We start from the raw sequence: 26,916 nt of genomic DNA on the forward strand, positions 1-26,916 counted from the left end.
CATAAATTTGCAGCCATTTTTAGCTGCAAGCACTGCGCTATGGGTACAGCGTTCTGATTCCCAAAGATTTTAATAAATGAGCGCAGGAAAAGCCGTCGTTTGAAATGCTGAAAAGCATTTGCCACACCATGCAAAAAATATGCTGGGCCGCGTGGTTTTCGCTCTGAATTGTGCCACTCAAATTTTTTGCCATTCAATATGGAATTTATATGAAATATGCAGTATTCAGAATTACTACAAAGATCAAAATGTGCGAGCAACTATCAGTACATAAAAACAAAAAATAACACAACCAAATGTTTTAAGCACATTCGACAATTTGCATACTACACTTTAGAAAATGCACGGAAAATACCCTAGCCCAGGTGCAATAATCGCAAAGTTCCATCAAGCCAGTAAACCACTTCAATCCGAAAAATTGATGTAAAAATTCAACGTCAATAACGGATCTCGAATCTGACATTTGTGTAAACTCATAGGCCATTCGATGTCATCCCTGAACTGACAAAGGGCATCATCAAACTCGGCTAATCCGCGTTGTAAACAATTTCTGTCCATTATTGCTAACCAAAAATATGCGCCAAACAAAAGCCTTTTGAGCATTATTGTTGCAGCTCGATGGGATCGCTCGACCTACGCGAATAAAATACATTTTTCAGCAATAACAATGAAAAACAAATAAAAAAAAAACAGCGATACATAGAAACAACATGCGGTGAAACACTGCTTTGGCGTATGTTCTCGCAAACCTAAGAAAAAAGTACATATAAGTAACACACAATGGCGGGGAAGGGTTGCATTTTTCTATAAAAATGTTGTATGATTTCAAGCTTTTCTTTTTGTTTCAGATTTTTATTCGCGTTGCACACGGCCAATTGTTTTGTTTATTCCGTTTGGCTTACTCTTCGTTTTTCTTTACGGCGAACTGGTAAATAAATTGCACTGAAAGTGCAGGGAAATAGTTAAGTGATTGATTTAGTGCTGCCTGGAGGCACCCATCCGGTCTCTGAACATTTTCCCCCGTTTGACAGCTTTGGGGCTTGGAAAGTTGCGAGCCGAAATTGATTTCAATTCGGGAGTTTTCGCCAACAAATTGAGTGCTGGTGCTCGAATGGGAGGGAGGAATTTCCATGAATGTATTAAGCCCGAAATTTATTAACAATGAAATGCTATAGGTGGACCAGAGAATTGGGGGAATGGTCGCGAAATTCGGCCTGATGCTTTGACCCGAAAATAGTGGCATAGTTAGGGGAGAGCGGGTTCATATGATTGCAAATTTGCATTTTTGGTACAATCAGCAACATTTGAAAAGTTGAATAAATAGATTGAGTGCAGAGAATGCACTAATAAGCGTTCTAAGTGAAGGGGGAATACAAATGGCCTTAAAGGTTTAAAGTATTCAAATTGTTATATGTTTCCTTATCGCCTGCTTAATAATAGCTATGTTATAACAAGTGCGTAGTTGCTTGAAAAGGAACTAGAACTGGTGGCATTCAAATTCATGGCTTAGAGGTTGGGCAAGCCAACGATTTCTTAAGCAATTTACAAAGGCAGTGCCCGAGCCGGGCTTTTGAGTTTGCACAAACTTGCAGCTTGGCTTAAATACTTCATGACTTTCCGGGCGGCACGATGCGCTTGCCACTTGAGCCGCAAAGCGGCCATTAGCCGACTGATGCAGACAGCTGCGACGGATGGCTGTCAGTCTAAGCCCCCATCACCCATCAACACACTCCCAGCCCCAAGGACGGCTCAGAATGACGGCTATGCTATGGTTCCAGGAACGTTAACGTGGTACAGGGAAAAGGCTGTGCTGGCAACTGCGAACTGGCAACTAAAGGCACGCAAACTATCTCGCCACTCAGCCGAGCCACTTGAGTTATTTTCCAGCTCGCGATGGTAATGGTAATGGTAATAGAGTTGAGTACCGGGCCCAGATGAAGATGCTAAACGGAAACCGAAGACAAAGACGCTGGCAATTCATCTCGAGACGCGCAAAAGTAGGCACTAGCGGTAGACTTATTCGTTTAATTAGCAGCAGAGCGCCAGAGTAGCGAGCCTACTACTTTACAGTCGTTTTAGATGGTTTTGGCATAGACTTTTTTGACTGTCGAAATGGCACACGTACGGCTTCTTAAATTGTCAGATGACGCCGTTTTTAATCACATCGAAAATTGCGCTAAATCATTTTCTAATTGCCTCCTCTTGGCAGTGGCTCACTCCGGCCGGAGTTCTCTAATGAGTTCGCACATTTGCACGATGTGTCTGCCTAACTTCCAAGCTGTTAGCCATATCTACCATGCATATCTGCCAGACACCACGTACGCACATGTGTCAATATGAAGATGGGGAAAGCCAGTTTTTTTTTTGTGGGCTCCAAGTCGACTTACTTTTCGAGCTATAAAGATAGCGGGCGAAGCCAAATTTTTGAAATGCACCCATTTATTCTTTCTCATAAAATTAGTTATAATATATTAGAATAAATATTAGAAATACCTAACATTTCAAAATCACTTTTTAAAGTAGGTATGTTTTGGTGATTGTTAAGCAACAAAATCATTAATTCCAAACATTTTCAAAGCACATTCAAGTATTTCCCCAGAAACACCATCTATAGAAATATTTTATCCGCATCCACACTCCGTCTCGGCCAAGTTGACCAGCTCCATAGCGAGCCATGTCGGCACTGTGTGAGCCGTGTTTGCATATTTGTGACGCAGGCTGTGTGCTAATTATGCCGAAATATGGGGGATTTCATGGTTTGAGGATGCTCGGATTTTCCGGCTTAGAGAAGACGTCTATGGGTGCTAGACCAGAGTGTCTCTTGTCACGACTGGGCGCCCATTGTTGCTGCTGCCAATATGGCTGCGATGTAAATGCCTGAATGGGCCATTAGCTTCCAATTAGTTATTGTTAATTTGTCGTTTGGTCCTTGCAGGCGGATCCTGTGGTGGTGTTGCTCCTCGGCAGTTGTCCTTCGAACTCTGTGTGGGTTTATGATATGAATTTCGAAGACGTTGTATTAATTACGGCTACCAAGTGTTGGTTTCTGGTTTGGGCATTGAATAGTTTTGTAATGGCTTTTCTTATGAATTTTGATTAGTTTGTTGGTTGGGAGTAGACGAGATTAATTGATTTCCAGTTTCAATTATATAGGTCATTTGAAAGTTAATATGCAAAAGCTAAGCTAAGTTGAAAGATCAAAACAAAATAATATTTTTGCATAAAAAAAATAATAGTAAATAGTAACTGATATCATTTCTACTTACCGATTGTTCAATTGTTCGTTATGATCCGGCATGCCAAATCAAGTAGCTAACTCTTTTCTTTTACTAGTGGAAGAGGAATCTGAAATTGTTTCCCTGGCAGCAGGAGTCCGTTTTTCCTTTCAATCTGCGCGGCTTTTCCGCCTAAATTGCTGCACTTGCGGACTTGTTTTGTCAACCCTCGCGGGTCACAGGCTTCGGCAGCGGTAGTACATGAAATTCGTGTTTATTTTGGTACGCGCGTGGCAAGTGCAGCGCGTAAATGTGGCATGCCCCTCATCGGCGGGCACGTATGTATATGTACATATCCCCCACGGGCACAGCGCAAAGCTGGAGCCATCAGACGCCAGGAAAGTGGAGTCAGCGCCGGGGGCCAAAGGGTTGTGCACTTGTTGTCATCATCATCATCTCAACCATGCTCATCCACAGTAACATCATCCGGCGAAATAGCAACATCAGTAGCAGCGCACACGGAGAGAAATCGGGTGTCACTACACTATTGCAACCACGCCTAATGTAGGGTAATAATACTACTCGCAGTATATTATCTCATCTAATAAAATGTTAACTTATATTTGGATTTCTATTTAATAGTAATATTTATAATTATTTTGCAAATTTTAGCACTTCCATGCTTATTTATAGCGAATATAAGTATAATTAAATATGGAAGCAGTATAAGAAAGTATAAGAAAGAAAGAAATTGCATAAATAACAGGGTGCACAACAAAGTTGCACTGGTTGACTGAGCATGATGACGTTGATTATGTTTCGGAGGCACCAACTGTTGTCTTCTCGTCCGCGAAAAACAAATCCCCACTAAAAGACCCCTGGTATTGCCAGGAGCACTTCTGATTGAAAGAAAGTTCTGTGGAGGTCCTACATGTACTAGGGCTTCCAGCGCTATTGATGTGTGTAGCCACAATCTAAATGCAAAGCAAAGTATGCGGATTCATTGCGATTTTCTGAACTTCTTTAGCCTGGAAAAACCCTGCAGATATTAAAATATTGCATTGAAAGAGCTTTGTGTTTTGCAAGCCATGAGGACTACATGTACGAATATTTTAGAAAACAAACCGAACCCGGTACCTACTTGTCTGCCCAGTTGTTCACCAAGTCGACTTCTGCTCGTTGAAAAATTGCGTTTTAATTAAAAACGCTAAAGTGCACTTAAGTGTGCGCTTTCTCAGCCACGTCGACAATCAGACAGGCAGCCATTTCCCACCCACTCCCCCCTCACAATTCCAGCAACAACAGCAATCAGCAGCAGCAAAAACAATGTGAGCAACAACAATGGCGGAGGACCAGGAAAAGGCACAACAACAATTAAGCCGACAATAGTCCCGAAGTGTAAAAAAGCACAAAAGACAACAAACAGTGCAGAAATAAAGCAGAAAAAGAATATATATAAATCAGTAGCAAGTCGAATATCAGACTCACTATTCGCAGGCATTGCAAATATTAAAATATGTTAAAGTATATCATTACATTTAAGTGATAACTACAATACATTTCAGCAGTGAGCTTCGATGTCGAAGTTATAAAGGTATAATATTGTAATATATTTATGGAATTTTAGAAGTAGAATAATTATTTTTAGTGTGGACAGAACGTTTATATTAAAATAAGTAGTTTTTAAAAAGTCTAAGGAATGTTGTGAGGTAAAATCACAATATTGTGGCTTAAATAAGTTTTTTCAGAGCTGTATTATTCGCCTTTGCTTTTCATTAGACTCATCGAGGACTCATCCTCTGCCATTATTACAAGTATATTTTATGACATTATATGATCTCCATTTCAGTTTTTTTCAGCTGCCGGATTTTGTTAAGTCCGCATCATCAGTATTGTGTGCCAATCAATATAGTTATCTATGCATTACCAAAGTTAATACGCAACAAGAGCACATGAGGGTATATCGAGCTGCATTGCAAATAAGCAGGAAAATTTATACCATTTTGCGCCGATTTACACAGGGACCTGGAAGAGAAGACACCGCTCCCTGTTTGCATTGAGCTCCTCAGTGCCGTTCAGCAAATGAGGAAACCTTCGGTTGAATTGCTACTTTGCCTGAGCTTCCCGAGCTGCCCGAGTTTCCCCCCCTTTGAGAACATGAAAGATGGGGATATGCGCTTCCTTTGAAGCTTCTTCGGGGGAGTAACTGCAATTGCAAGGGGGTCTGATAAGCTGCTCGGTGTGCCTGGAGGAAACAGGATATGACATATTTATAATGCGAAACAGATGCGCACTTTTCGGGCGGAGCTGCGTTGTTTCCCTTTTCGATATCACGAATTAATTTCATGCCATTTTCATAATGTGCCTTGCTGCAGCTGCCTTTGTCGCAATTATGAAATAATCGGAGTCCTTTCGGGAATAAAACTCATCATAAATATTCAACCAAAAAGGTGCAAGCCGAGATGGTCGCGAAATTTGCAGTGCAAAATGTATAATAATCACAAGAGCCCGATGGAGAAAGAGGTAACAATAATAAATGGCTAATTGAATGCAAATGACAAAGACATCTTGATTAATTCATTTTTGAAAAGGCAGGGTCCTTGTGAATTAATTGTGCAACGCAAAAAGAGCTCTGAAAAACTAGCTCAAACTTAATTAATAAACAGTCCATTGGAGTGAAAAACAATCAGAAAGGTAATTTAATTACGGTTTTAATAAATGCGAAAGCTGATAGCAGAAAATGATTCTAGATTTATTAACACCCGTTTAAGATATCGGTTAAATTATCCCAATTTAAACAGCTATCTAATGCATTTAATTTCAGACTTAGTCGCTTTCTAGGCGGCGAAGGGGGTGCAATGAAAGGAATTGTTTAATCCTATTCCAGTTTCAAGTTGTGCGGAATCTCGGTTGCCATTTGCATGGACAGACCGACCACTGACCACCACTTTAATGGAAACTGACCCAAAATGAGATGGGCAGCGAAGGGACAGGGATCTGGGACTTGAGCTAAATGACACACACGTAAGCAGCCACCCGTTAACAAAAAGTGTCGCAACTTTTCCACTCATCATGGTTTGTTTTTCAGTTTGAGTCCCCTGGTTTTTATAAATGCATAAAAGCGGGCGGGCGAGGAACGTGAGTTGCTGGCTGCCGAAAAAAAGGAAACTAGAGAAAAACTTGTTTCATTTGCGCACTGGAAAAACTTTCGTGCCGCCGCCGCTTCGGCATTAACAACACTTAAAATGCCTGCGGCGTTTTTCCTTTAATACAAGTGGACAGTCCGAAGTGCGGTCGTTCAGGGCTTTCCATTTTTTTTTCTCAACCTTCCACGGCTGAACATTAGAAGAGGAGTCTCTGTTCCCGACCGCATTTTTCCAAGAACCTGGTCCGATTTGATTTACTCAACGTTAAGTTTCCTCTTTTTGCGGATTTTGTTTACTTGGTGCTTATTTACACCTCTTTTCGGGATGGCTCGAGGGCGACAATCGTAAACGAGTGTCATTTAGTTTCAGTTGAGTGAAAGACAGATTTTAAATGAAAGCGTCTCTGGGGAGATTTAAATGCAAACGAATGAATTCAATGTCTGATTCATTTGCATATGCACTGGGGACCTTAAACACACAGACCACAACAAAGAGCCAAGTCTGTTAACGCTTTAGCCAAGTTTAGTTAAATTTCAGTAAGCCTAGCTGAGCTAAAAATCAATAGCCTATTTTACGCCAAATTTACTGCCCCAAAGCCCATGAGGCAGTTCTGGTTGCCGTTGGCTGTGTTTTCTGCTCAATTGGGTTTGGACCACTTCAATTTCAGTTGCGGACTCGTTCCGCTGCAGAGGAATTGCCCTGATTAGCGGGAAGTTCCGGCCAAGTTTGCGGAGCGAAATTCCGGCCGAGATGAAGCGAGGGAGTTTAAGTTTGCAATAATTCAGCTTGTGTTTTTATTCAAGCTAAGAAATATTCGTTACTAGTTATATATACAGCTAGACTAAAATTGCAGATTTACCGATTTAAAATAATAATAATACTGTTACCATTTCAGAATCACCCCCCAATTACTCATCATTTTTGTCTGTGTACCTCTATTGATTTTTGTATTCCGCTTTAACCAAGTTTTTTGGCGAGTCAACAAGGCAAAAATAAGTGCATTTCTTGGGGCATTTCTAGAGCAATTTTTGTCTAATTTATTTGCTCTTCACTTTGCGTTGGCAGCCTCAAGTCAAATACTTAGCCACTTTAATTCCGTCTAGAGCCGGTAGAGTTTACTATCTCAGCTCCTTCGCTTTATTTTCGGTAAATACTTCCGCTTTACGGGAACCTAAGAGCACCCAACTGCAATCATAATTCCCCGACTTAAGGCATGTAATTAGCGCCAAATACGTTGGCTTGACCCGGTGCATTCCCGAGTTAAATCATCCGCTGTGGCTTTTCCTTGATGGGAATGCCTTCAGTCATATCTGCTGGAACTTTTGCTAATTCTGGTCAGTAAAGGAAAAAGGCTCTTTTCGCCCTTCCTTTTGTGTTTCTGCAACTTGACCATTGCCGACTTAATTAGAGTTGGCTTTCATTTGGCACCGTTGCCTCTTCCTTGACAGTCTCCCCCCCGATTTTTTTGTGCTCCGCGGCCTTCGTTTAACTCGGTGTAATGTGGCCGCCATATGGCCAGAACCAGGATCCAATTGCAGTGGCAGCGGCAAAACACAATTACGTTCGCACTCGCTTTTTGTGTCATTTTGCTTTTCTAATTTCAGTTCCATTCTTTCAGTTATCCTGTCGTCTGCGCCATGGGCAACTTTCGTTTTTCACTTGATTGCGATGGTTTAATTTTTTCTTATCTAGGTTTAAAACTGGGCGTGTCCCTTGGCAGAATTATGCACCACAGAATGCAATTATGTAAATGTCCTTGTCGTTAGAATCGAAGTTAATTAGATCGCAAATTGCTAGTCATTCGACCAAGATCCCTGACCCTGTGTAAGTGTGCCAAAAGGGAATGTGACTGGGAATTTAGCAAGAAATCGGATGGGTTTTAAAAATGTCAACCCTTTATGAGCCAAAATGAGCTTAGTTGTACTAAGCATAAAATACTAGCGAAGCAAAAGCCAAAAAGTTCCATAGACAACGAGGATTTATTCTTATTTTATTAACAACGGGCGAGCTTGCTTTTAATTTGGCAATATCAAGGCAACTGAACACGCTGTTTTTCATTATGCAGCAATTAAATTAATTTCAACAGGAATTTTGAAACGTAGTGAGGGACTAATATTCAGCCATTTATTAGTGCTCTTGTCAAATGAATATTCAAAAAATAGGAAAAAATATATTTTAACAAATGATCTGATTACATTAGAAAAAAAATAAAACATATATAATTTATATCATCTGAAACGCTTCTTTCTACCTATGGCATGCTCTTCAACGAATCTAGTATACTCTTTTACTCTAGGAGTAACGAGTATAAATATTAGCCAAATTTTATTATTATTTATTATTTCCGAAGATAACTGACAGGACTTTGGCAAAAATTTATTGCTGAAATTACAGCTATCATATCCATTTCTTTTCAATTTGTAAGCAAGCTGGGCTAATTTGTTTATGAAATCCATTTGGCACCCCAAGCGCCATAAATATGCGAACTTAATATATACCAGAATAAAATAACTGAATTTATTGAGCAAGCATGAATAATAAAACCCTTAAAAAGAAGAAAAATATTTGTCGACAAATTGACAGCATGCAAACTAAACTCGTTTAAATATAAACAATTGGAGACGGACTAAATTGTGATTTAAATTTGTAACTCCATTCGAAGATGAAAGCGAGATACAAATACGTGTCGATTTCCTCGGTTTTTCAGATACCTGTTAAGCAGATAGTGGGAGTGAGTGAAATCCTAAGAGTTGTTAGCTAAAGAATTTGACACAATAACATGGAAAAATCGACTCGGCAAGTGATCTCGGTCAAGAATATACATTCCTTAAAGGGTCGAAACGTTTTTGACCTAGAATACCGCAAGCGGTAGCACCTTACGTACAAAACATTTAAAAATTATTTTAATATTTAACTTAATTTTTTCACCTTTAAAATGAAAAAGTCATCGACTTTTTCTTGGCTGCGGTATTTATGTTTGGATATTTGGGTTGAGTGTATGCCGCCGCATTGACGTCGAATTTGGTTATTTTTAAATGCCCTTCTGTATTAAAGTACTGCGTCTCGGGCATGGGGCTTCGATTTTAATTAACTTGCTATTAAACAAAATTTATTGGCGCACTTTGATGGTCGTAAATTAGCTACTCGAGTTACTTCGAAAATGTCAGCCTGAAAAATTCAATTTCCCCGAAAAGGCGTTTTAGGTGTGTGGCCAAAAAAAAGAGAGCCAGGCGTGAAGCTCTGCGAAGCTGTCAGCCGTTTTTCCATTTTTCCTTTGCACACGCTGAAATGGGCGTGAAAAGTGGCATGCTGCATATAGGTGATGTGAAGTATATGGGTTCTTGCCACAATGGGTACAACTGTGGACTTCATTTTTGAATAGTCAAATCAAAAGTCGGGAAAAATAATAAAATAATAATAAATAAAATTAACTGAATTAGGAAAATATTGAAACATTTTCTTCTATGGTTTTTAAGAAAAGAACATATTATTCGAGAGTGCTCTCTTCCACGAACCCAGCTAACATAGTATGGTATTTCTTTTAGTCCCAGACTTGAACCTTAACTAGTTTGCGAAAAAAAACCTTTGAAATGTGGCTCTGTAAATCACCTACAATATCTTTCTTATTGTGTAGTGGCCTTACCAAATTGACGTTGAAGTGCAGGCGCAATGAAGAAGTCAAACACAAGTCACTTAGCTACTGCGATGCAAAAACCCTTGGCAAATAGAAGTAGACCTAGGTCGCAGTTCGGCTTTGTCTCTTTGGAGGCAGTTTTTGCATTTTCTTCACTTCTTGGCCAAGAGCCAGACTGTTTTAAGACATTAAGTTGGCTCCCGCCGGTGCACTTAGACTTAGAGATAGATTTGCGGAAGGAAGTCTTTGATAAGGGAAGTAAGAAAGTCTTTTCACCCGACACCCAAAGATGTCTATTTACATATGCTTAAAGAGGAAGTTGTGGAAATTTCCCAAATAAGATATGGTAATGACCAGGAAGTTTAAGGAAATTGAAGCTATCAGCAATCAGCAATCAGCAAAAATTCTAGCTTCCGTTATTCACGCTTGCTAACAACTAACTAACTTTTATATGTTAATTAAATAGGTAATAGAGGAAATCGACGTGATATGTGGATTCTAAAACGAAAGTATATAATATTTACAAAACTTTGATTTAGACATGTTGAGGACGGTTAAGAGAGCTCTAGAAATTACGAGGACACTCTTCTAATTAGCTTAAAGTAATAGTAATGTTGTAAAGAAAACTGAATATATATGCGTACAGTTCATTATTTGCGAGTTTCCCGGTACAAAAACAAAATGCTCACATCTAAGAGAAGATCGTGATAAAGAGAAAAGATCTCGAGAATACTCAGATATTCATCCGCCGGAATGGTCCCCAAACAGTTGCAGTTTGAACGTAGATCGCGTCGGATGTGGATCGCTCCGTGTTTTTCAGTTCTTCAGGGGGAAGTCTTGTGCCAAGCCAAAAGGCAGTGAAATAAATCTTGTACGTGATCCAAAAATAACGCCAGAAAATCTGCAAAAGGGGGACAAAAACAGAGCGCGTGCCAAGTGCTCGAGTGAAAATGTTTACGCACAGAAGGAGGCTCCAGTGTTAATCAGTTCGAAGAAGTAAAGTCGTCGCAGAGTGATTTATTTTAGGTGTGGTGCAATCGTTAGTGAATGAAAAATAATCGAAAAGTTCTCGATTTATTTGTGCATGACCGCAGAAAGTGACAAACGAAAACACAGTTCTTGCCAAAATTGTTTTGCGCATCTTTCGGGCAGATCAAAGATACAACAAATCAACCGCAAATTGGTAATGCACAAATTTTCAATTTGACAACGCGCATAATTATCGGCAATGCAATGGCCAAATAGCCCGTGAAAATACATTACCAAAGGAAATAATGTTGTCCTCGTATATAAAATTCCACGGCTATTTGGGTTAATTAAGAACCAAAAATGCTCTTTTGCGATGGAAAATATGAAGAATAATTAATAAATAAATGTGGAAAAATATTACACGTTTTTTCCGTTCGTTGTTCGGGTAAATCAAGTCAAAGAAATTCTTGCGGAGCTCGATTTCCCCCAATACGAAATGCGAAAGTGCGAAACAGAGGAAATATTCTGAAATTCAGTGATGTGTGACGCTCGTAAACATTTTAACATATGTATAAGCAACGTTAATAATAGCAAACAAATATAATCCGAATATTTTTTGCAGATAATCCGACAATACAAATTTATTTCGAGGGGTGTATTAGATTTGAATTCGGGTGCTCCCATTTGCAAATTAGCTTTTTCGGGCCTTAAACACGAGGCTCACAGCAGTTTACTCGAAATAAATGAAAACAAAATCCTTTTTCATTGCACAAAACAATTGTGTAAACAAATTTAACTAAATTGCTTGTGTTTCGAGTAACCGAATTATTTAAAAATAAACATTTCACTTAATTTGCGCTATATTTCGCTACGCCCACCGCCCACCGCCCACTTGTGTGTTTTTGCGAGGGAGACCAAAAATAAATCGCATAATTCGAAATAGTTCGGCACGATCTTCTGCATTTGGCTTGGGGTTTGTTGAACTTTTTGCCGCGGTTTTGCATTTGCAGCTTCCAAATTTGTTTTCTGCAAGTCGGCTAAAATTAGTTGCGACTAATTTGTTGTTGCCGCTCGTACATTATAGTTCGCATTTCATTTGGCGCGTCAAAAGTGACAGCTTTCAATGCGTCGACATTTCTGTGCTAATTATGCAAATTTCGTGTATGTCCGCGTGTTGTACAATGTTATTTTTCCGGAGGTTAAGGGGCTTAACCCATGGGAACCCATGGCTTCGTGGCCCTTCTGCCATCATTTGCATCACAAAGCGCTGGGGCAACTCTCGCCGGGATTGTCACACCGCTGCTGGAATATAATTTATGACAGTGTTCACAGCTGTTCGGCAACAACGTCGCAGTGTTGCGACATTGACTATGAGATCCGGCCATAAGAACACGCCTTTCGCTCCAATTTGAAGTTATTCGAGCATGCAGCACACTTCAATTGACCCGCAAATTGCTCCCTTTTGCCCATCCATCCATCCGAATGCCGAATGCGCGGCTAAGAGACTTTAACGGAACAAGAATTGCATTCCGCGAATTGTTTTGACCGGGCCAAGTGGACCGGCGGAAAATAAGTGACTTCGCGACAGAGTAATCCAAATCAAATCAAATCGCTTTGCCCAAGCTCCAATTGCACTTTTCCTCTCTCGCTGATTTTCCCATTTTGCCAGCTTGTTTCCATTCGGAGCGTTTCCTTTCGCCAGCTGCCAACTGGCAAGTTTGTCTTGTGATTTCTCTTTTATTTTAGAGAATTCCTCTATTTGTTTATTTTTGCCTTTGGTGACGACATTTCGTGTTCATGGAGTACGCTGCACGGACAATGCAGCGAAATTCCGTGAATATTTTCTCTCATTCGTTTTTATTTTTAAGCACTTGCTGTTTATTTTTAACGCTGTGCGTTTGGATTAAATTTGCATTGCCACTGCGTTCTATCCTCTGTCTGTATTTATTTATTTTTTATTACTTCCATTTCTACAGGCTCCTGCAGTTTTGGCTTTCCTTTTCTCGAAATTTGCATTTAATGGCCACCGACAGCTGTCTTAATTTACTTTCACTTAGTGGAACGTTAAACCCACAGATTGCCAAGAAAACATCACAGAAATAGCATTGATTTCTATTTCGTTTGCTTCTAAAAATACTATACAAAATGCTAGAGCGCGCTGGCCCACAGACAACATCCGTTTATCTCGACTCAATTAGCTCTCGATCGAGTTAGGAGCGGAATTTATGGAAGTTTTAAGTGCTCGAACAAACTCCCTTCTCATCCAGTCTTCCCATTGGCAAAGGTCAATTTATGTTCACAGCAAATGTACCTTGACATTTATTTGTGTTTGTGATGCACACATAGCCATATCCGGAGAAACACACACACACAGCACTAAAAAATCGGACAGATAATGCAATAAATAGGAAAATTATTTAAAGAGATTTTTATTTTCTCTAGGCGATTTGCCACTCACTGGTGCCCCTAAATTCTTTTAAAAAGGGAATGACACATATAGAATATACTTCTATTTATAGTTAATATAGAAATAAAAGGAATGTTTACGTACTTTTTAAATATTTTTTCTAAAATTTTAGATAAAAATGTTTGTTAAAATAACGATAAATTGGCGCCCTAAAAGGGTGTTAAATTCACGTCTGATGCCATCAATATTTTGGTACACTTTTATATTTCCTCGTTCTACTTAGTTTGTTGTTATTGTGGAAAATGCTTTTAGTGTGTCGGTGCGTTGTGATTATTTTGATATATACTTACGAATACACACAGAGTCCCCACACTCTGTCACATGTGTGTACATGTGCCGCCCAGGCGGCCTCCCCCTTCCTTCATCACTGCGCTTTTCTAAGCACGCTCGTAAAAAAACATTTAAATTCCTTAGCGTTTTTAGATTTTGCGTTTGTTTTACTTTTATGGCGAAATTAGCTCACTTCGCTGGCGTGTCGACATAAATCGAGATGGAAGGAAACAGAGGAACCTAATTGAATTTTCATTGGTATTTCTGCTTTTATGATTAATCGTCATGGGAAATCTTTCGCTGAACTGGCTTTCCATTCCATTTATTCTGAATGCTTTTTGTTTACGTTACGCAAATGTGAAACTACACGGCACTAAATTCTGAAAAGCCTTCCGAGTCGTTTTCCACATGTCAGGACTCTTGAAAGACGGACGTTTGTTCGACGCCCAGTATTTGTATACAAATTTCGATTTAATGGCAACTATTATCATATTCAAAACGAAAAGCGTCGCTTTTATTTCATTTCCGTTCACTCCGATTGAATCGATTTGACAAAGTCCAAAGTCTTAAAGCATTCATAACTAATGGGCCACTATAAATAAATGAACTCAACCATTCCATGGATGAGTCCTAAAATATTATTTGAAATCTTGAAAATGAACAGCACATCGATTTTCTGACACACAAGAGGGGGCATATCAATTGGAAAATGCAGTGCAACTGAGAACTGAGCTATGACTCAATCAGAAGGGGTCATTAATTTTGGATACGAATTTTCTTAAAGAAACTGGCTCATTTCCCTATTTGTTACCTAAATATTAAATAAAACTTCCCTTTGAACGCTAAATCCGAATATAATATAATCTTACAAATACTTTAACTTTATGATACGTTGCAATATTTCAAAGTCAACCACAATTGTAATACCTAAACTAAAGAAACTTAAATTAAATAATAATGGAATTGTCGAGCTGTTTCAATTTACTTAGTGTTTCTCACCAACATTTTCCTCGTGTTTTTCTTTTCGCATACCAAATAGGACGAAACTTTTGTTGCAAATGAAATTAAATACAAGAAGCTGGACAAAGGAGCAGGCTAAATACAACGAGTAAACAAACTGTCGAAACTATTTAAGGCGCTCAAAGAAAATCCATGTAAATACAGCGTCCAGAAAATGTGAGCCATTCGGTTCCACGCAACAAAGAAGGAAAACAGCGAACAGTTGGGCGAAAAGAACAATTAACCAAACTGGAAAGCAAACACGAGCGGAATGTGAAAAGTTTGGACAGAGCGGGAAGTGTAAGACCGAAATTAATATCGAAATATCACCGAAGGCAGCAGGAAAGTCCAGGTCCAGGTCCCGGAGGCGGAGGCGGAAGACAAGGCCATGAAGTTTCGTTTGGCAGCATTTTGGCTATTTCTGCTGACAGTCGGCGGCAATCACAAGCTATTAAGCCACGTTCCCCCAATGGGCGTGGCAGCCGAAACGCAGCCGTTGCACAAAGGAAATGAGCTGGAAAACGCAATGAAATTGCGTGAAACCCCAAAGCAATCCCGGGTTATCGGGGACATCACGACGACAATTCAGCCGGACTCGGATCCGAGCCGATCAATTGGCCATCAGGCGTTGCGACGTGCCAAGGCCCCGCCGCCCAGCTTGGAGCTGCATTTCAGGCAGAGTCTGAACAAGCTTTTCGCCGGCGATGAAACCACCCAAGTGGACCGCACCAATGCCGCTAACAACACCACGGCCGCAGTTTTGGCCACCGACGAGAGCCCCAGCAAACACGAGCCGTCAACCACTCATCACCCGGAACGACGACACGTGGTCCCCGATAAGCTGCAGTACACCCAGGAGATCCAGGTGAAGCAGGGCCGGCTCATGGGCATCACACGTCGCTTCCAGGTGACCAGCGGGTTGCGTCAAGTGGACCAGTTCCTGGGGCTTCCCTACGCGGAGGCACCCACCGGAAATCGACGCTTCATGCCACCGGGTGAGTGTACAAAACTGTCCACTAAGAGTCTTTAACTTTGTTTTAAAAGAAGTGATTACTACATTGCTTTTATGATAATTTTATGATGCCGATTGGATCGGGGTTCCGTTTGGCAGATGGAACTTTCAATTTGAAAGTATACAAATACTTTTAAGTTTTATTTTTTTCCTTTTAATCTTCTGAACAAATTTGCAATAGCCCTGAAAGTCTTCTCATTTGTAATCGAGCAATAGCTTTAAAAATATTTACCATTAATTAATTAAATAATAGAGTCAGCATGAGCTCGTTTTTGACATTGATTGCAAAATGTTTAATTTAAAATATACTGTGGTAAAGTAAATGGATATTTGCAATTTATTTGCATACACCAAGTCGTCGTTAGGGGCTTACACTATTTAAAGGTCTGAAATAATACAATATAAGTTAGTTAACTTGAACATTCTATAATATAAATAACGATATCTTTGAACGAACCTGCTGGCAGGGAGTACCACCTATTTATTTCCACTCGCCCGACCCGCCGTAGGCAGGCAGCACTATTTGTGACCGCAAATATGATGGCAAATTGCCACTTTGCAGCACCAACAGGCAAACCCGAAAACCTCGAAACCCCAAAAACCCCAGAACTCAAATAGGAGCAGGAGCAGGGGCAGGGGTGTCTTCGGAAGGAGCGACCACTCCTCGAACAACCGACATGTGCCGCCGCACTTCCCCTGCCGACCATGCCAGAACATCCTGTTGGTCCTGGGGACGCTGCTGGGGCACTTAGAATTTAGCCTGCAATTTAAGCAATTATCGTTGAAGCTGGCCCGGCATTAGGCTTTCAGGACTTGACATGTGTCCTCTCTAACACCGATCTGGCAGGATGTTGGTTCCGAAAGCACGTCCCTGTATGTGTGGGCTTCATGTCTCGAATGGCTATTATTATTGCAGCTTGTTTTTACAAGGATTGCAATGTAAATCCCAGCCGTCCCCGCCCCGTCGCCTCGCCCTTTTATTTTGCCATCTGCTGTGCGATTATGTTTCGGACTTTGTACATGAATATTTTGCTTGTTTAATTAATAGTGAAAATTGCTGGTATTATATCTATTTAAAGTTTGTTTATCAAAACATGAGCTACGTTGGCCGTGCCAACTTGTCTGTGAGATTTGAGACCGCCAAGCTGCCAACACTTCAGCCAACTTCGGGCCGGCATCCTGCTGTTCTGGGCACAAACAGGCCGCAGCTTCAATTGTTGCCACCACAACTAGCTGCCTTCCACTTGGTCCTCCGCTTTCACTGGCCATGCATCAAGAATATAATTTATTTCACATGTAATTTTATAAACTACCACTCGTATCTAATAACTGTGCCCAAACTAAGAAATACCGTCATTTATTTGAATAGGACACTGAAACTATAAAAACAAGTTGAGGTCCAAACAATGTTTTCAGTGTAGGCGGCATTACATGCCTTGGTCCTCCGAATTGCATTACGTGAAGACAATAAATTAACACGCCCCAGAGGCTGTCGAAAGTGTTGGCCGCGATTTGCGTGTCAGATGTGCTGCTTCTGTAGTAGTTTCCAGTTGCAGTTTCCAGAGGCAGTTTTCCGCTTTCAGTTTGCACTTCGCCGTTTGTCGCGCTGAGTTTATTGAGCACTTCAGCGCCGTGCACTCAATCCGAGCGGATAGCAGCGCCACACAGCAGCAACATATTGCAGCACCGCAGCAACATCAACAGCAGCAGCAACAATAACAGGAACCGGAGACGGGCGGCGAGGAGATATTTGTCAGGGGAAGTTGTTGTGAGTGTGGCATGGCAAACAGGCTGTCGCTGATACAACTTGCCTTGAAATTCGCCCCGCAAATATAAGCCAATGCAAATATGCTCACGCTGCGTATGCGTAATGTGTAGAGAGCCTGTCAAAGCGGAGGACATTCAAACCCGTATGCAAACAGAGTCCTGTGCGTTTGTGTGATAGATTTTGTTTGTGCGCGACAACCAAACAAATACACATCGTTTTCGATTCAGCTCTGCGTTTTCCATTTCGGCCACATCGTTCTGGAGCCTTTTCCTTTGCCTGTTGCCAAATTTATTAATAACAAAATGCAAATAATGCTCACATCCGCATATTGAATCCGCGTTCGGCGTTTGCTCTTTTCTTCGCATTTTTATGGGCTCAATAACGCGACAAAATGAAATTTGTTCGCTGCGAATGTGTCAAAGTGTAAATGTTTCTTTTTTTTTAGGTGGTGCTGCTTTTTAGTAGCGAAATTGGAATTGGCATTGATTTTGAACTGGCTTTGGGGGATACAAATACTGTTGTTATTTGTCCAAAACAAAGTTGTTATATTAATTTAACATGATTGAGATAATTTGCCGAGGGCTTTCGAAGTTCTTCTTTTGGAGTAATAAAAGAAATTGTGTTGCAAATTGTATCCTTAGAGTTGTACTGAAGTAATAACTTTTAGTAGTATAATTAATAAGGTTTTACAATAATTCTTTATTTTTAAAATTTTTTAAAATTATGGTACAATTTTTTTAAATGTATGTATATTAGTCTGACCTAAATCAATTGTGGCAATCAGCTATGCTAATATCATTATTGAATTGGCTCGAACTTCTAGTAATATTTTCATTTCTAGCTGTGCGTGTGATTGAAGCCACTTAATTTGCGTAAGCCACGGCATTTGCATATCGATCGCTCCTAAATAACCGCAAAACAATCTGAAGCCGTAACAATGTGGTGTCAAAATTTGTAAGCGATTTGCCAATTCTGCACCGAGATGGATTGCCCTCATCTGCTCCGGTTTGTCCCTCAGCATCCCCTAGACCGCAGGAATTTGGATTTGGATTCGGAAGCAGAGACCAGAGACCGGAATCCGAACTAACTTGACCAAATCGTGGTTGTCCACTCACCGACGATTCTCCGCATCTGCGAGCACGGTTTGACGTTAACTGCAACACCAAAGCGTAACCGCAGTCAACTTGGCCACGAATCGGATCCGGACAGGACCAAATACGGAGCACCGAGTGTCCTTTGGTCTCCGATGGCACTTGTGTGCAGGATGGGCGAGCTGTGTGGTGTGAAGGCAGTGTCTGTGTTTGCTTGTTTATGGCGTTTTCAAGTGCCTGTTGACCGTGTTACATAAATACGGAATTGACTTTTTGGCCACAGCGCTTCGCAAGCAATCGAATGGATGCGAAACAGAGAGGAGAAAAAGCGAAATGTGTTTGGCCACAATGGGTTAGGATGTCATTCGGTATGCCCTCTTTGTCAGTTCTCTGCTGGGGGATATTGAATTTTTAAAGATTTGTGCAACGTTGGGTAGAAATGTATTTCGTAAAAACGTCGTAAAAGCTTTTACATTTCTGGAAAACTGTTGCTGAGTAATGAAAATTCTCTCTAAAATTTAATATGAAAGCAATTAATATCTGAGTCTAACTCCTCTCAATGAAAGGGATTTTCTTTGTATCCTTGTAAGCTAAGGAAATAATTCCTAAAGTAATGTATTTCACATTGGTTTAAAGTCTTGTCAAACTTTCATACGTAGCCTTTGATCTAGTAATAGAAAAACTGAGTAATATGTTTCTTATTTTTCTGTATGGTTCTAGGTGCCCCACTGCCCTGGCAGGGCTTGAAGATAGCGCGACATCTCCCGCCCGTGTGTCCGCAGAAATTGCCAGATCTTTCACCCCACGGCAGTGAAAATATGTCCCGGGCTCGTCATAAACACCTGAGTCGACTGCTTCCTTATCTGCGAACGGAGAGCGAGGACTGTTTGTATCTCAATCTGTATGTGCCACATGAAGGTAGGTCCGCCACATATAGCAGAGATCTCAAAATTTGATAGAGTCTGAACTTGTTACCAATAAAATGCAATTAATGTGCTATCATACATTGTGCGTATTAATCTCTGCTCATTAAAAGACGATTTTATTCTAAATTTATAATCTTATGAATTATATGAGAAATCCAAGCTAATGTTAATTAATATCTTACATTTAGAGCCCCAAAGCACCCCCAAGCAATACGCGGTGCTGGTCTATCTGCACGGCGAGTCCTTCGAGTGGAACAGTGGCAATCCCTACGATGGCTCCGTCTTGGCCAGCTATGGAGAGGTTATTGTGGTCACCGTCAACTACCGCCTGGGAGTGTTGGGTGAGTCTTTTAAAGAATTTTCCCCTCAGACTAAATTGATTTAGTGGTTACCCGCTTACAGGATTCTTGCGGCCGAGCATCGATGCGCATAATATAGCGAATTACGCCCTGCTCGACCAGATTGCGGCGCTACACTGGATCAAGGAAAACATCGAAGCCTTCGGCGGTGACAATTCGCGTGTCACTTTAATGGGGCACAGTACCGGGGCGGCGTGTGTCAATTACCTAATGGTATCGCCGGTGGCCTCAGGTGAGTCGGGTGGATTACGACTGGCATAATTCGATGAGAACATATTGTGCTCCCCTCCACCGCAGGCCTCTTTCACAGGGCCATCCTCATGTCCGGATCCGCGATGTCCGACTGGGCCGCCAGCAATCAGTCCCTGCAATTGACCATGCAAATCGCCCATGCCCTCGAATGCCCGCTCAACGAGCACGTGGAGGCAGAGGACGACGATGTCCTGCTCGATTGTTTGCGCCATCGTCGGTGAGTAGTCCTCGACCAATTGAATTATTTAGGCGCGCCAACAGCCGCATCAGCGATATGCGGACCATTATAAACAGCCGTAATGCCTGCTAATACCCTTCAATGGTCTACACGGAAAGAAATGGGTATGGAGACATGAGTCAAAATTAAAATAGCTCCAAACATTTTTCTTTCCCAAAAGGTATCTTTTGAAACAACGCACAATGCCCTTTGCATATGATACATCTGTTGTTTGGCAGTTCATTTTGTTTTAAAATTCAAATATCGTCACTTATTTTCGCACAGTGCTTTCTGTGGCGATATGAGCGCGTCTACTTCATTTGCACTGGCATCTTCATTTGAATAGTGTTTTGTGTCCTTTGATTCAATTCGTCAGGCCAACAGTATTTGGCGGCTTTGTGACCTGCCTAATGATTCGTTAAATTTACGAGCTTGCAGCTCCTCGGTGTCAATGAGGCGTAAAGGCCTTTTGGCTCAACATCCTCATCAAACTTCGCTTATAGGACCTTGACTAATCAGGAGTAATGACGATGGCTTAAAATTTTCATGGCGATTTCCAGGGACGAGGGACCAGCATAAGGAATACACCCACTTCGATGCTGATGGATGGCAGGGATTCAATTTAGTCACTTTATAATTGATAAATTTATCAAACATTCAAGTGAATTAACTTACGTTCCTAATTTTGCAGTTTCTTGCAGTTTTATAATTTCGTATTCATTGCACGCATTCCGACGGCTAATCCTATCAGTATGCCAGTGTCCCTTTTCATTAAAGCATGAGCTCTAAACGCTTAAAAATAAACACGACTTAAGAGTACTTTTTATTTATCAGCATTTAATGCATGTGTGGGACTTTGTGCGCTTGTGTGGGAGGAAGTTCATTTGTATGCGCACAGAGCACACAAGAGCGAACTAAAAAACAATTTGCATACGAAATGAAAAAAGGCGCATGTAACTAAATATGTAAAACTAAATCAACAACGGCACAATAATAGTAATTATGTTAATTACGCCAGCACACACTCAGCCACAAACTTCCAGCCATTCCCCGCTCACAAACACTATGAGGCAACAGTCGGTTTTATCAGCGTGTGTGTGCGCCTTTGAAAACTTTCTACTTGCTTTCTTGTCCTTAATACAAATTGGCACAGTAACTTGAAAACCCAAGCCAGAACTTTTGCTGATGTAAATTGTCGATTCTACTAGTTGGCATACGACCTTTTTAGGCTCTACTGGGGAAACAAACTTGAAACAGGATATTACAAGAAGAACACATTTTTTAAAGGTCTAATTTAGGGTAAGGCTTCAATTATCTAGTGCGTTGGAATATTGAGTACTATCAGCCAACCAATTTTTCTATTCAAAATGAATTAAACTTAACATATTTCTTTGTAAAGAGGTTTGAATTTCCAGGAGTTACAGAACTGAATTTGATTAGACCTAGTCTTATTCAATTTAAACCATTTTCGATCTGCAAGCCCGTTTAGAAAGTAGGAATACCTCGCTACTAAAGGGCTCATTTCGAAATGTTTTAATGAATGAGCTAAGCTTCGGTTTGAGCGTGGGAATTGCAGCCTCGTGTGGCAGCTTACTGAAATTACGGCAGAAGGAGCAAGTGAATGAGTGAGTGAGTAGAGGTTCAGTTGCATGTGTGCCAGCCAGAGCGAGTGTTAAATGAATGCAATGAATTATGCATGAATTACTGAGCAAATGTGCTCATCGCTTTTACTGCAAAGGCACACAACTCTCACACACACTGAAACACAAACAGGTAACAACTACTAGTGCAAACAAACGGAGAGTCACAGTAGCATTTGTTTAACCCACTCTCACAAACAGGCATAAGTCTTTGTCTCCAGGTCTTAGGCTTCCTAAATATTTAATAGAACCTCTGTCCGAATCCTGCCCATTGATTTGAATGTATGCTTTTTCAACTTGTTAATTTATTCAAATTATTTACCTATTGCCCCAGCCTAATGTGTTTGCCTGCCTGTGATCTCTATTTACTCCTGGCCGAGCTTACCTAAACTATTGTCTGAAATGCATATTTGAATGCCATAGATTCTGATTGGCCACTTGGCGCAAAAAAGAGCAATTCATTCCATTAGATTGCACTCCATGAAAGAACTTTGTAAAGCTAACAATTGTTTGTTGATTTTGGAACAATAAATGCCGCTTGATACTACAAAAATCTTAATGATAAAGCTGCTGTTTTTAAATAAGAGAATAAGAGTTTGTTGTATCGTTGTACAAATTCATAGCCTATGCAATTAAATATTTTTAAAATATTTTACTTCATTATTATTTCACCATATAAATGCAACAACTCAGCCATATCACGTATACGCGATGTGGACCAGAAAGTACAAGACAAGCGCAGTTAATAGACAAAATAAAAGGCAAGGCATATTAAAAATTCATTAAATGAAAATCGAACAGAAACTAGAACTATAGCCGTAGTAGAGACAAGGCTAGACTGGGGCATAATAAATGTTCGGTTTGCCTGCACAGGACTCGCTGCAAACGAGTGTGTGTGTGTTTTTCCAGTAGCTACATGCAGCCTTAAGGACATCATCAATCTTCGTTCCTGCCACCAGCACACTGACAAATTGTGCATTTCGTTTCCAGCAAGCAGTATCCAGTTTCCAGTATCTATATTTGTGCCACCGCACACAAAATATATAGAGAGAAATCGCACATATTGTGTGTCTAACGAGTTAATCGCAGTTGCAGCTCAACTTGTGACAGTTTTGCACCAGCCGAGCTAATAAGGGGCAACAACTGGGCGGAGATAAACTCTTACCCATATGAAAATCATAAATCACACTGTTCCATGGCGAACAACTTCGCAGCAGCGACAACTTCGACGATGAAGTGGTCTTTCCAAGACCCCGTATCTGGGGGCACAACTCACTTTCCCGGGCCAAAATTGCTTTAGCTTCCACAAATTGTCAAAGTCAGAGGAAAACACAAGCTCACGTAGCTGTGGCCGTGCGGTGCAGACTTTAGCCCTAAACTTGGCCCAGTGCCGATAGCCAGGGCTCATCCCTCATAAGCCGGGAACATGTGCTGCCGAACTTTGCCTGCACTAGAAAAATAAAAAATCTCCCTTATATAAAACGAAATAATTCCTTAAAAACATATAAGAACTAACTTACTTGATTCTCAAGTAAATATTTTTTGTAGATTCTGAGAAGTGAGTAAGCTTCATAAATCCTAATAGGAAATTAAATTAATTTAAATTAACATCATATATTTAGATTGTGTGTATGCATTTTTTGAACCATACACAAATTTTTACAAATTTTTTTAACAAAAATCAAGCTTCAATTTTTTAAAACTGTCTCCTGGCTTAACCTCTTTAAAGTACGGGGAAGCTTTATTTGGTCTCGAAAGTGTTTGATTGCATTGCATCGATTGCTGCAGTCAGCTCTTGGCTTAAATGGATTACGATAATGTCCCTCTTCAATGGGATTCGAAGGTGTTGAGTGAATTAACACACACATCCACCGACAGATGGCAATTTTCGGTATTTTTTCTGGCTTAGCATGTGAATGGGTGCCAGGCATCCTTGGCATCGCATCCAATTGAATTTTTCCCCGAGATCTGCTTTCACTTGGGTTTTATTCAAGCGAAGAGGACGGAATGATTAAGAGAGCCTGGGGTTTTAATTCAGCCGCATTCCCAGAATCATTGGCGAAAGGCGGACCAAATATTATGACTGTACGTACGAAAGGGGGACAGTCACTTGGTTCGGTCCAAGGTTATTCCGAGTTGAACTGGGCTGAGCATGCAGATTGTTCATTTGAATTTCTACTCCGAGCATTTCCACCTCAGCTGGCTGGTTCAGTTCTGGTCTGCATTTTCCAGATAACAATTGTCCAACTCCGGCGGCCAAAATATTCGAGAATTCTCTTCTTCTCCCCCGATTGTTGTGGCTATATTTTTTGTCGATTTTGTCGTTCCTTTTCTTAATTTGTGCCAATTTCTGTGCCATCGACACTTCAGCTGGAGCTCTGGCATGTGGATTTTTATGCAAACTATGCCAGAAATTGCACCCAACTGAATCATTTTGCCACTGCAATTTTGTATCAATACGTGGGTGCGGTGGGTTGGCCCAAACGAAGGCCAAACGAGCCAGCCAAGCGGGTAAAAAGAGCAAAAACGAACGGAAATGCTTTGCAGCACGAGCAACTTCAGACCAGAAATCGCAGGAGCATTCGGTATTTGAGCTGATTGTATTTCATATCCACGTGGCGTTTTTAGGTTGGAAAAAGGTTGGGTTCCCTGTATTTGTATTGGCAATACCCACACATAAATACGAGTGTAAATCCGTACTAGTATGTGCGTGGGAATTGGTTTGCATTGCGGCTCTATTATGGCTTTGAATGGGTAAAAATACTTTTCGAAAAAACGCCATAACTACAGGAAGTAACACAAGTGCCAGTGATAAGAGCACACACGTTGATGGAAGGCATTTGGTTATTTGGAAATAAAATTTGAATGTGCGAAATGGGAAACCTCAAAGCTTCAAAAGTTTTTATTGCCTAGGGCTTAGGAGTTATAATTTTAGACACGTAACTTAAGAAGACATTTTTGTTCAGAAATTGCAAATTATACCAAGCGCAAGCAGCCCTTAAAATTCTTTTTGCCAAAGCATTTTAAGATACATTCATTCAGTGTTCTTGCACATGATTCTGTTTGGTTGTAGGAATTGATGTTTGGGAATGAAAAACTAAATGGATTTTATCAGATATGTAGTATAACATTGACATTGAATAATCAGTAAATTCCTGTCCATACTTATATTTTTTAGAGCTCCTCACGGAACGCTCTTAATCTTCTGCGTAGTAATTTGGCAACGCCCTTAAGGCCATATGTGTATCTTGTAGGTCATCTCGTTTGGCTTTATGGGGCCACGTGTGTGCGGTACGTGCAAGTGACCGCCCAGCAACAAATCACACATAAAATTTATTAGAAATTTCAAATCAAAGTGAAAAGTGACCGCTGTCAGCCAGCGGAGCCGCTTCAGTCCCAGCGGCAGTCCCTCTTTTAGGAAGTATATATCCAGCTACTGCTACATTTATACCCAGCTCGTTTGTAAGGCCTTTTAACGCATTTTTTGGCATTCTTGTTTCTTTGCAGCTACCAGGATATCTTGCACATACCAACGGCGCTTACACAATTTTCAACATCATTGGGTCCAATTGTCGATGGACATGTAATACCAAATCAACCGTACAAGGTCATGGGGCATTATACGGAGCACTTCAGCCGGTTTGTTAAGCAATTCCCTCCCATTCCCCATTTGTACCCATTTTATCCATTGCGATTGCTTTTCCCTAACCTAGCGCTAACCATTCCCAATTCCTTTGCGTTTGATATTTACTGGTGCTCCGTGCTTTGGGGAGCTGTCAAACGCTCCCTTTCATCCGCTTTTGGCCAGGACAGACAGCTCGCCGGACTATTTATTGTGCGTTACTTGATTAGGCGTCTGGTATTTATTTCTACGGTGCATGTGTTTGCCCTCAGGTGAAGTCAAATCGAGTGTGAAAATCGGGGCCTGAGGTGAACCATTTAACGCGTCGATTTTGCGTTGGCGTTAGCTCAGTTATCATCAAGCAAATTACGTCTCGATGTCAATTCTGGGGAGCCAACCGAAAAAACATCCACTTCAACACCCATTGCGCACCCTACCTTTGGTTCATTCCAGATGTTTCTCCAGGGCTTACTCGTCATAAGAATATTCACAAAGGACCTCGTTTTATATAGCTATCAGATTACTTGGTATTGTCTTTAAAGATACCTTTTCTAAAGTCAAGCTTATATACTGGGCAACCTATTTGTTATTTCAAAATATCTATGGTGGTGCTTGAATTTTTCGCCGTGCGTCAAAATCAAATTAAATAAGCCTAATACAAATAATGGCCTAATACAAATAATCAAAGAGCGGCTTTGAAGGATTGGGTACCGACGGGCCCCTTGAAATTACTCCCGTCCATCAATCAATTGGGCAACAATTAATAACTCAACTCCGCGCAGGACTCCGCACTCCGTACAGATTCCTCGGCCGGGAATCCCCCTCCGATTCTCACATTTCCCCGAAGGACATTAGGGCACGTGCTGCTCAGACATTCAGTCAACCTAACACGGTATAATCTAATAAAATGCGTGATTAATTTGATTTTAATTGTTATCCTTTTGCAAGTCAAACGTGTTTGACACGCAGTGCCGAGAAAAATAGAATAATAGCTGCCAGGAAGAGCCATTAATTACTGCAAACAGACAGGATTCCGGGCGCGGAGGGGCAGGTCATGGTTCAGTTGGGAAACTGAGGTGGAAGCACGTTTCACTCGACCGGAGTTGCCGGCCGGAGTGGTAACCCCCAGGTTGGGCTTTTAATCACCTTAATCAGCGATGACCAAGGATTAAAGCCTTCCCAAATGAGTGAGGTGCCCGGAGGAGTGCAGGAAAAGTGGTCCTCGAGCACGCTCAAGTGTCCAGTTGCCATTCCATTGGCAGCTCCATTCAATTTAGCAAGTTCTGCTGCAGCTTTGCATTTACTTTTATCGGCGCAAACTTTCCGGCC

The 26,916-nt window shown here is 40.9% G+C and overlaps 1 protein-coding gene across 2 annotated transcripts in view; it reads left to right on the forward strand.

The window, feature by feature from the left end:
• Positions 1–10,781: 10,781 nt before the first annotated feature.
• LOC6614276 overlaps positions 10,782–26,916 on the forward strand; it is a 36,904-nt gene continuing 20,769 nt past the window's right edge. The window contains exons 1-7 of one of the 2 annotated variants that reach the window (XM_032721861.1): positions 10,782–11,178; positions 14,741–15,695; positions 19,292–19,489; positions 19,686–19,838; positions 19,900–20,088; positions 20,154–20,325; positions 25,473–25,604. In XM_032721861.1, coding sequence (XP_032577752.1) covers positions 15,089–15,695; positions 19,292–19,489; positions 19,686–19,838; positions 19,900–20,088; positions 20,154–20,325; positions 25,473–25,604 — 1,451 coding nt within the window. In that variant the 5' untranslated portion in view covers positions 10,782–11,178; positions 14,741–15,088. The remainder of the gene's footprint in view (positions 11,179–14,740; positions 15,696–19,291; positions 19,490–19,685; positions 19,839–19,899; positions 20,089–20,153; positions 20,326–25,472; positions 25,605–26,916) is intronic. The other variant, XM_032721862.1, reaches the window with a different exon arrangement.

Source organism: Drosophila sechellia, chromosome 3R, assembly GCF_004382195.2.
Source record: "Drosophila sechellia strain sech25 chromosome 3R, ASM438219v1, whole genome shotgun sequence".
NCBI classification, from domain to species: Eukaryota; Metazoa; Arthropoda; class Insecta; order Diptera; family Drosophilidae; genus Drosophila; species Drosophila sechellia.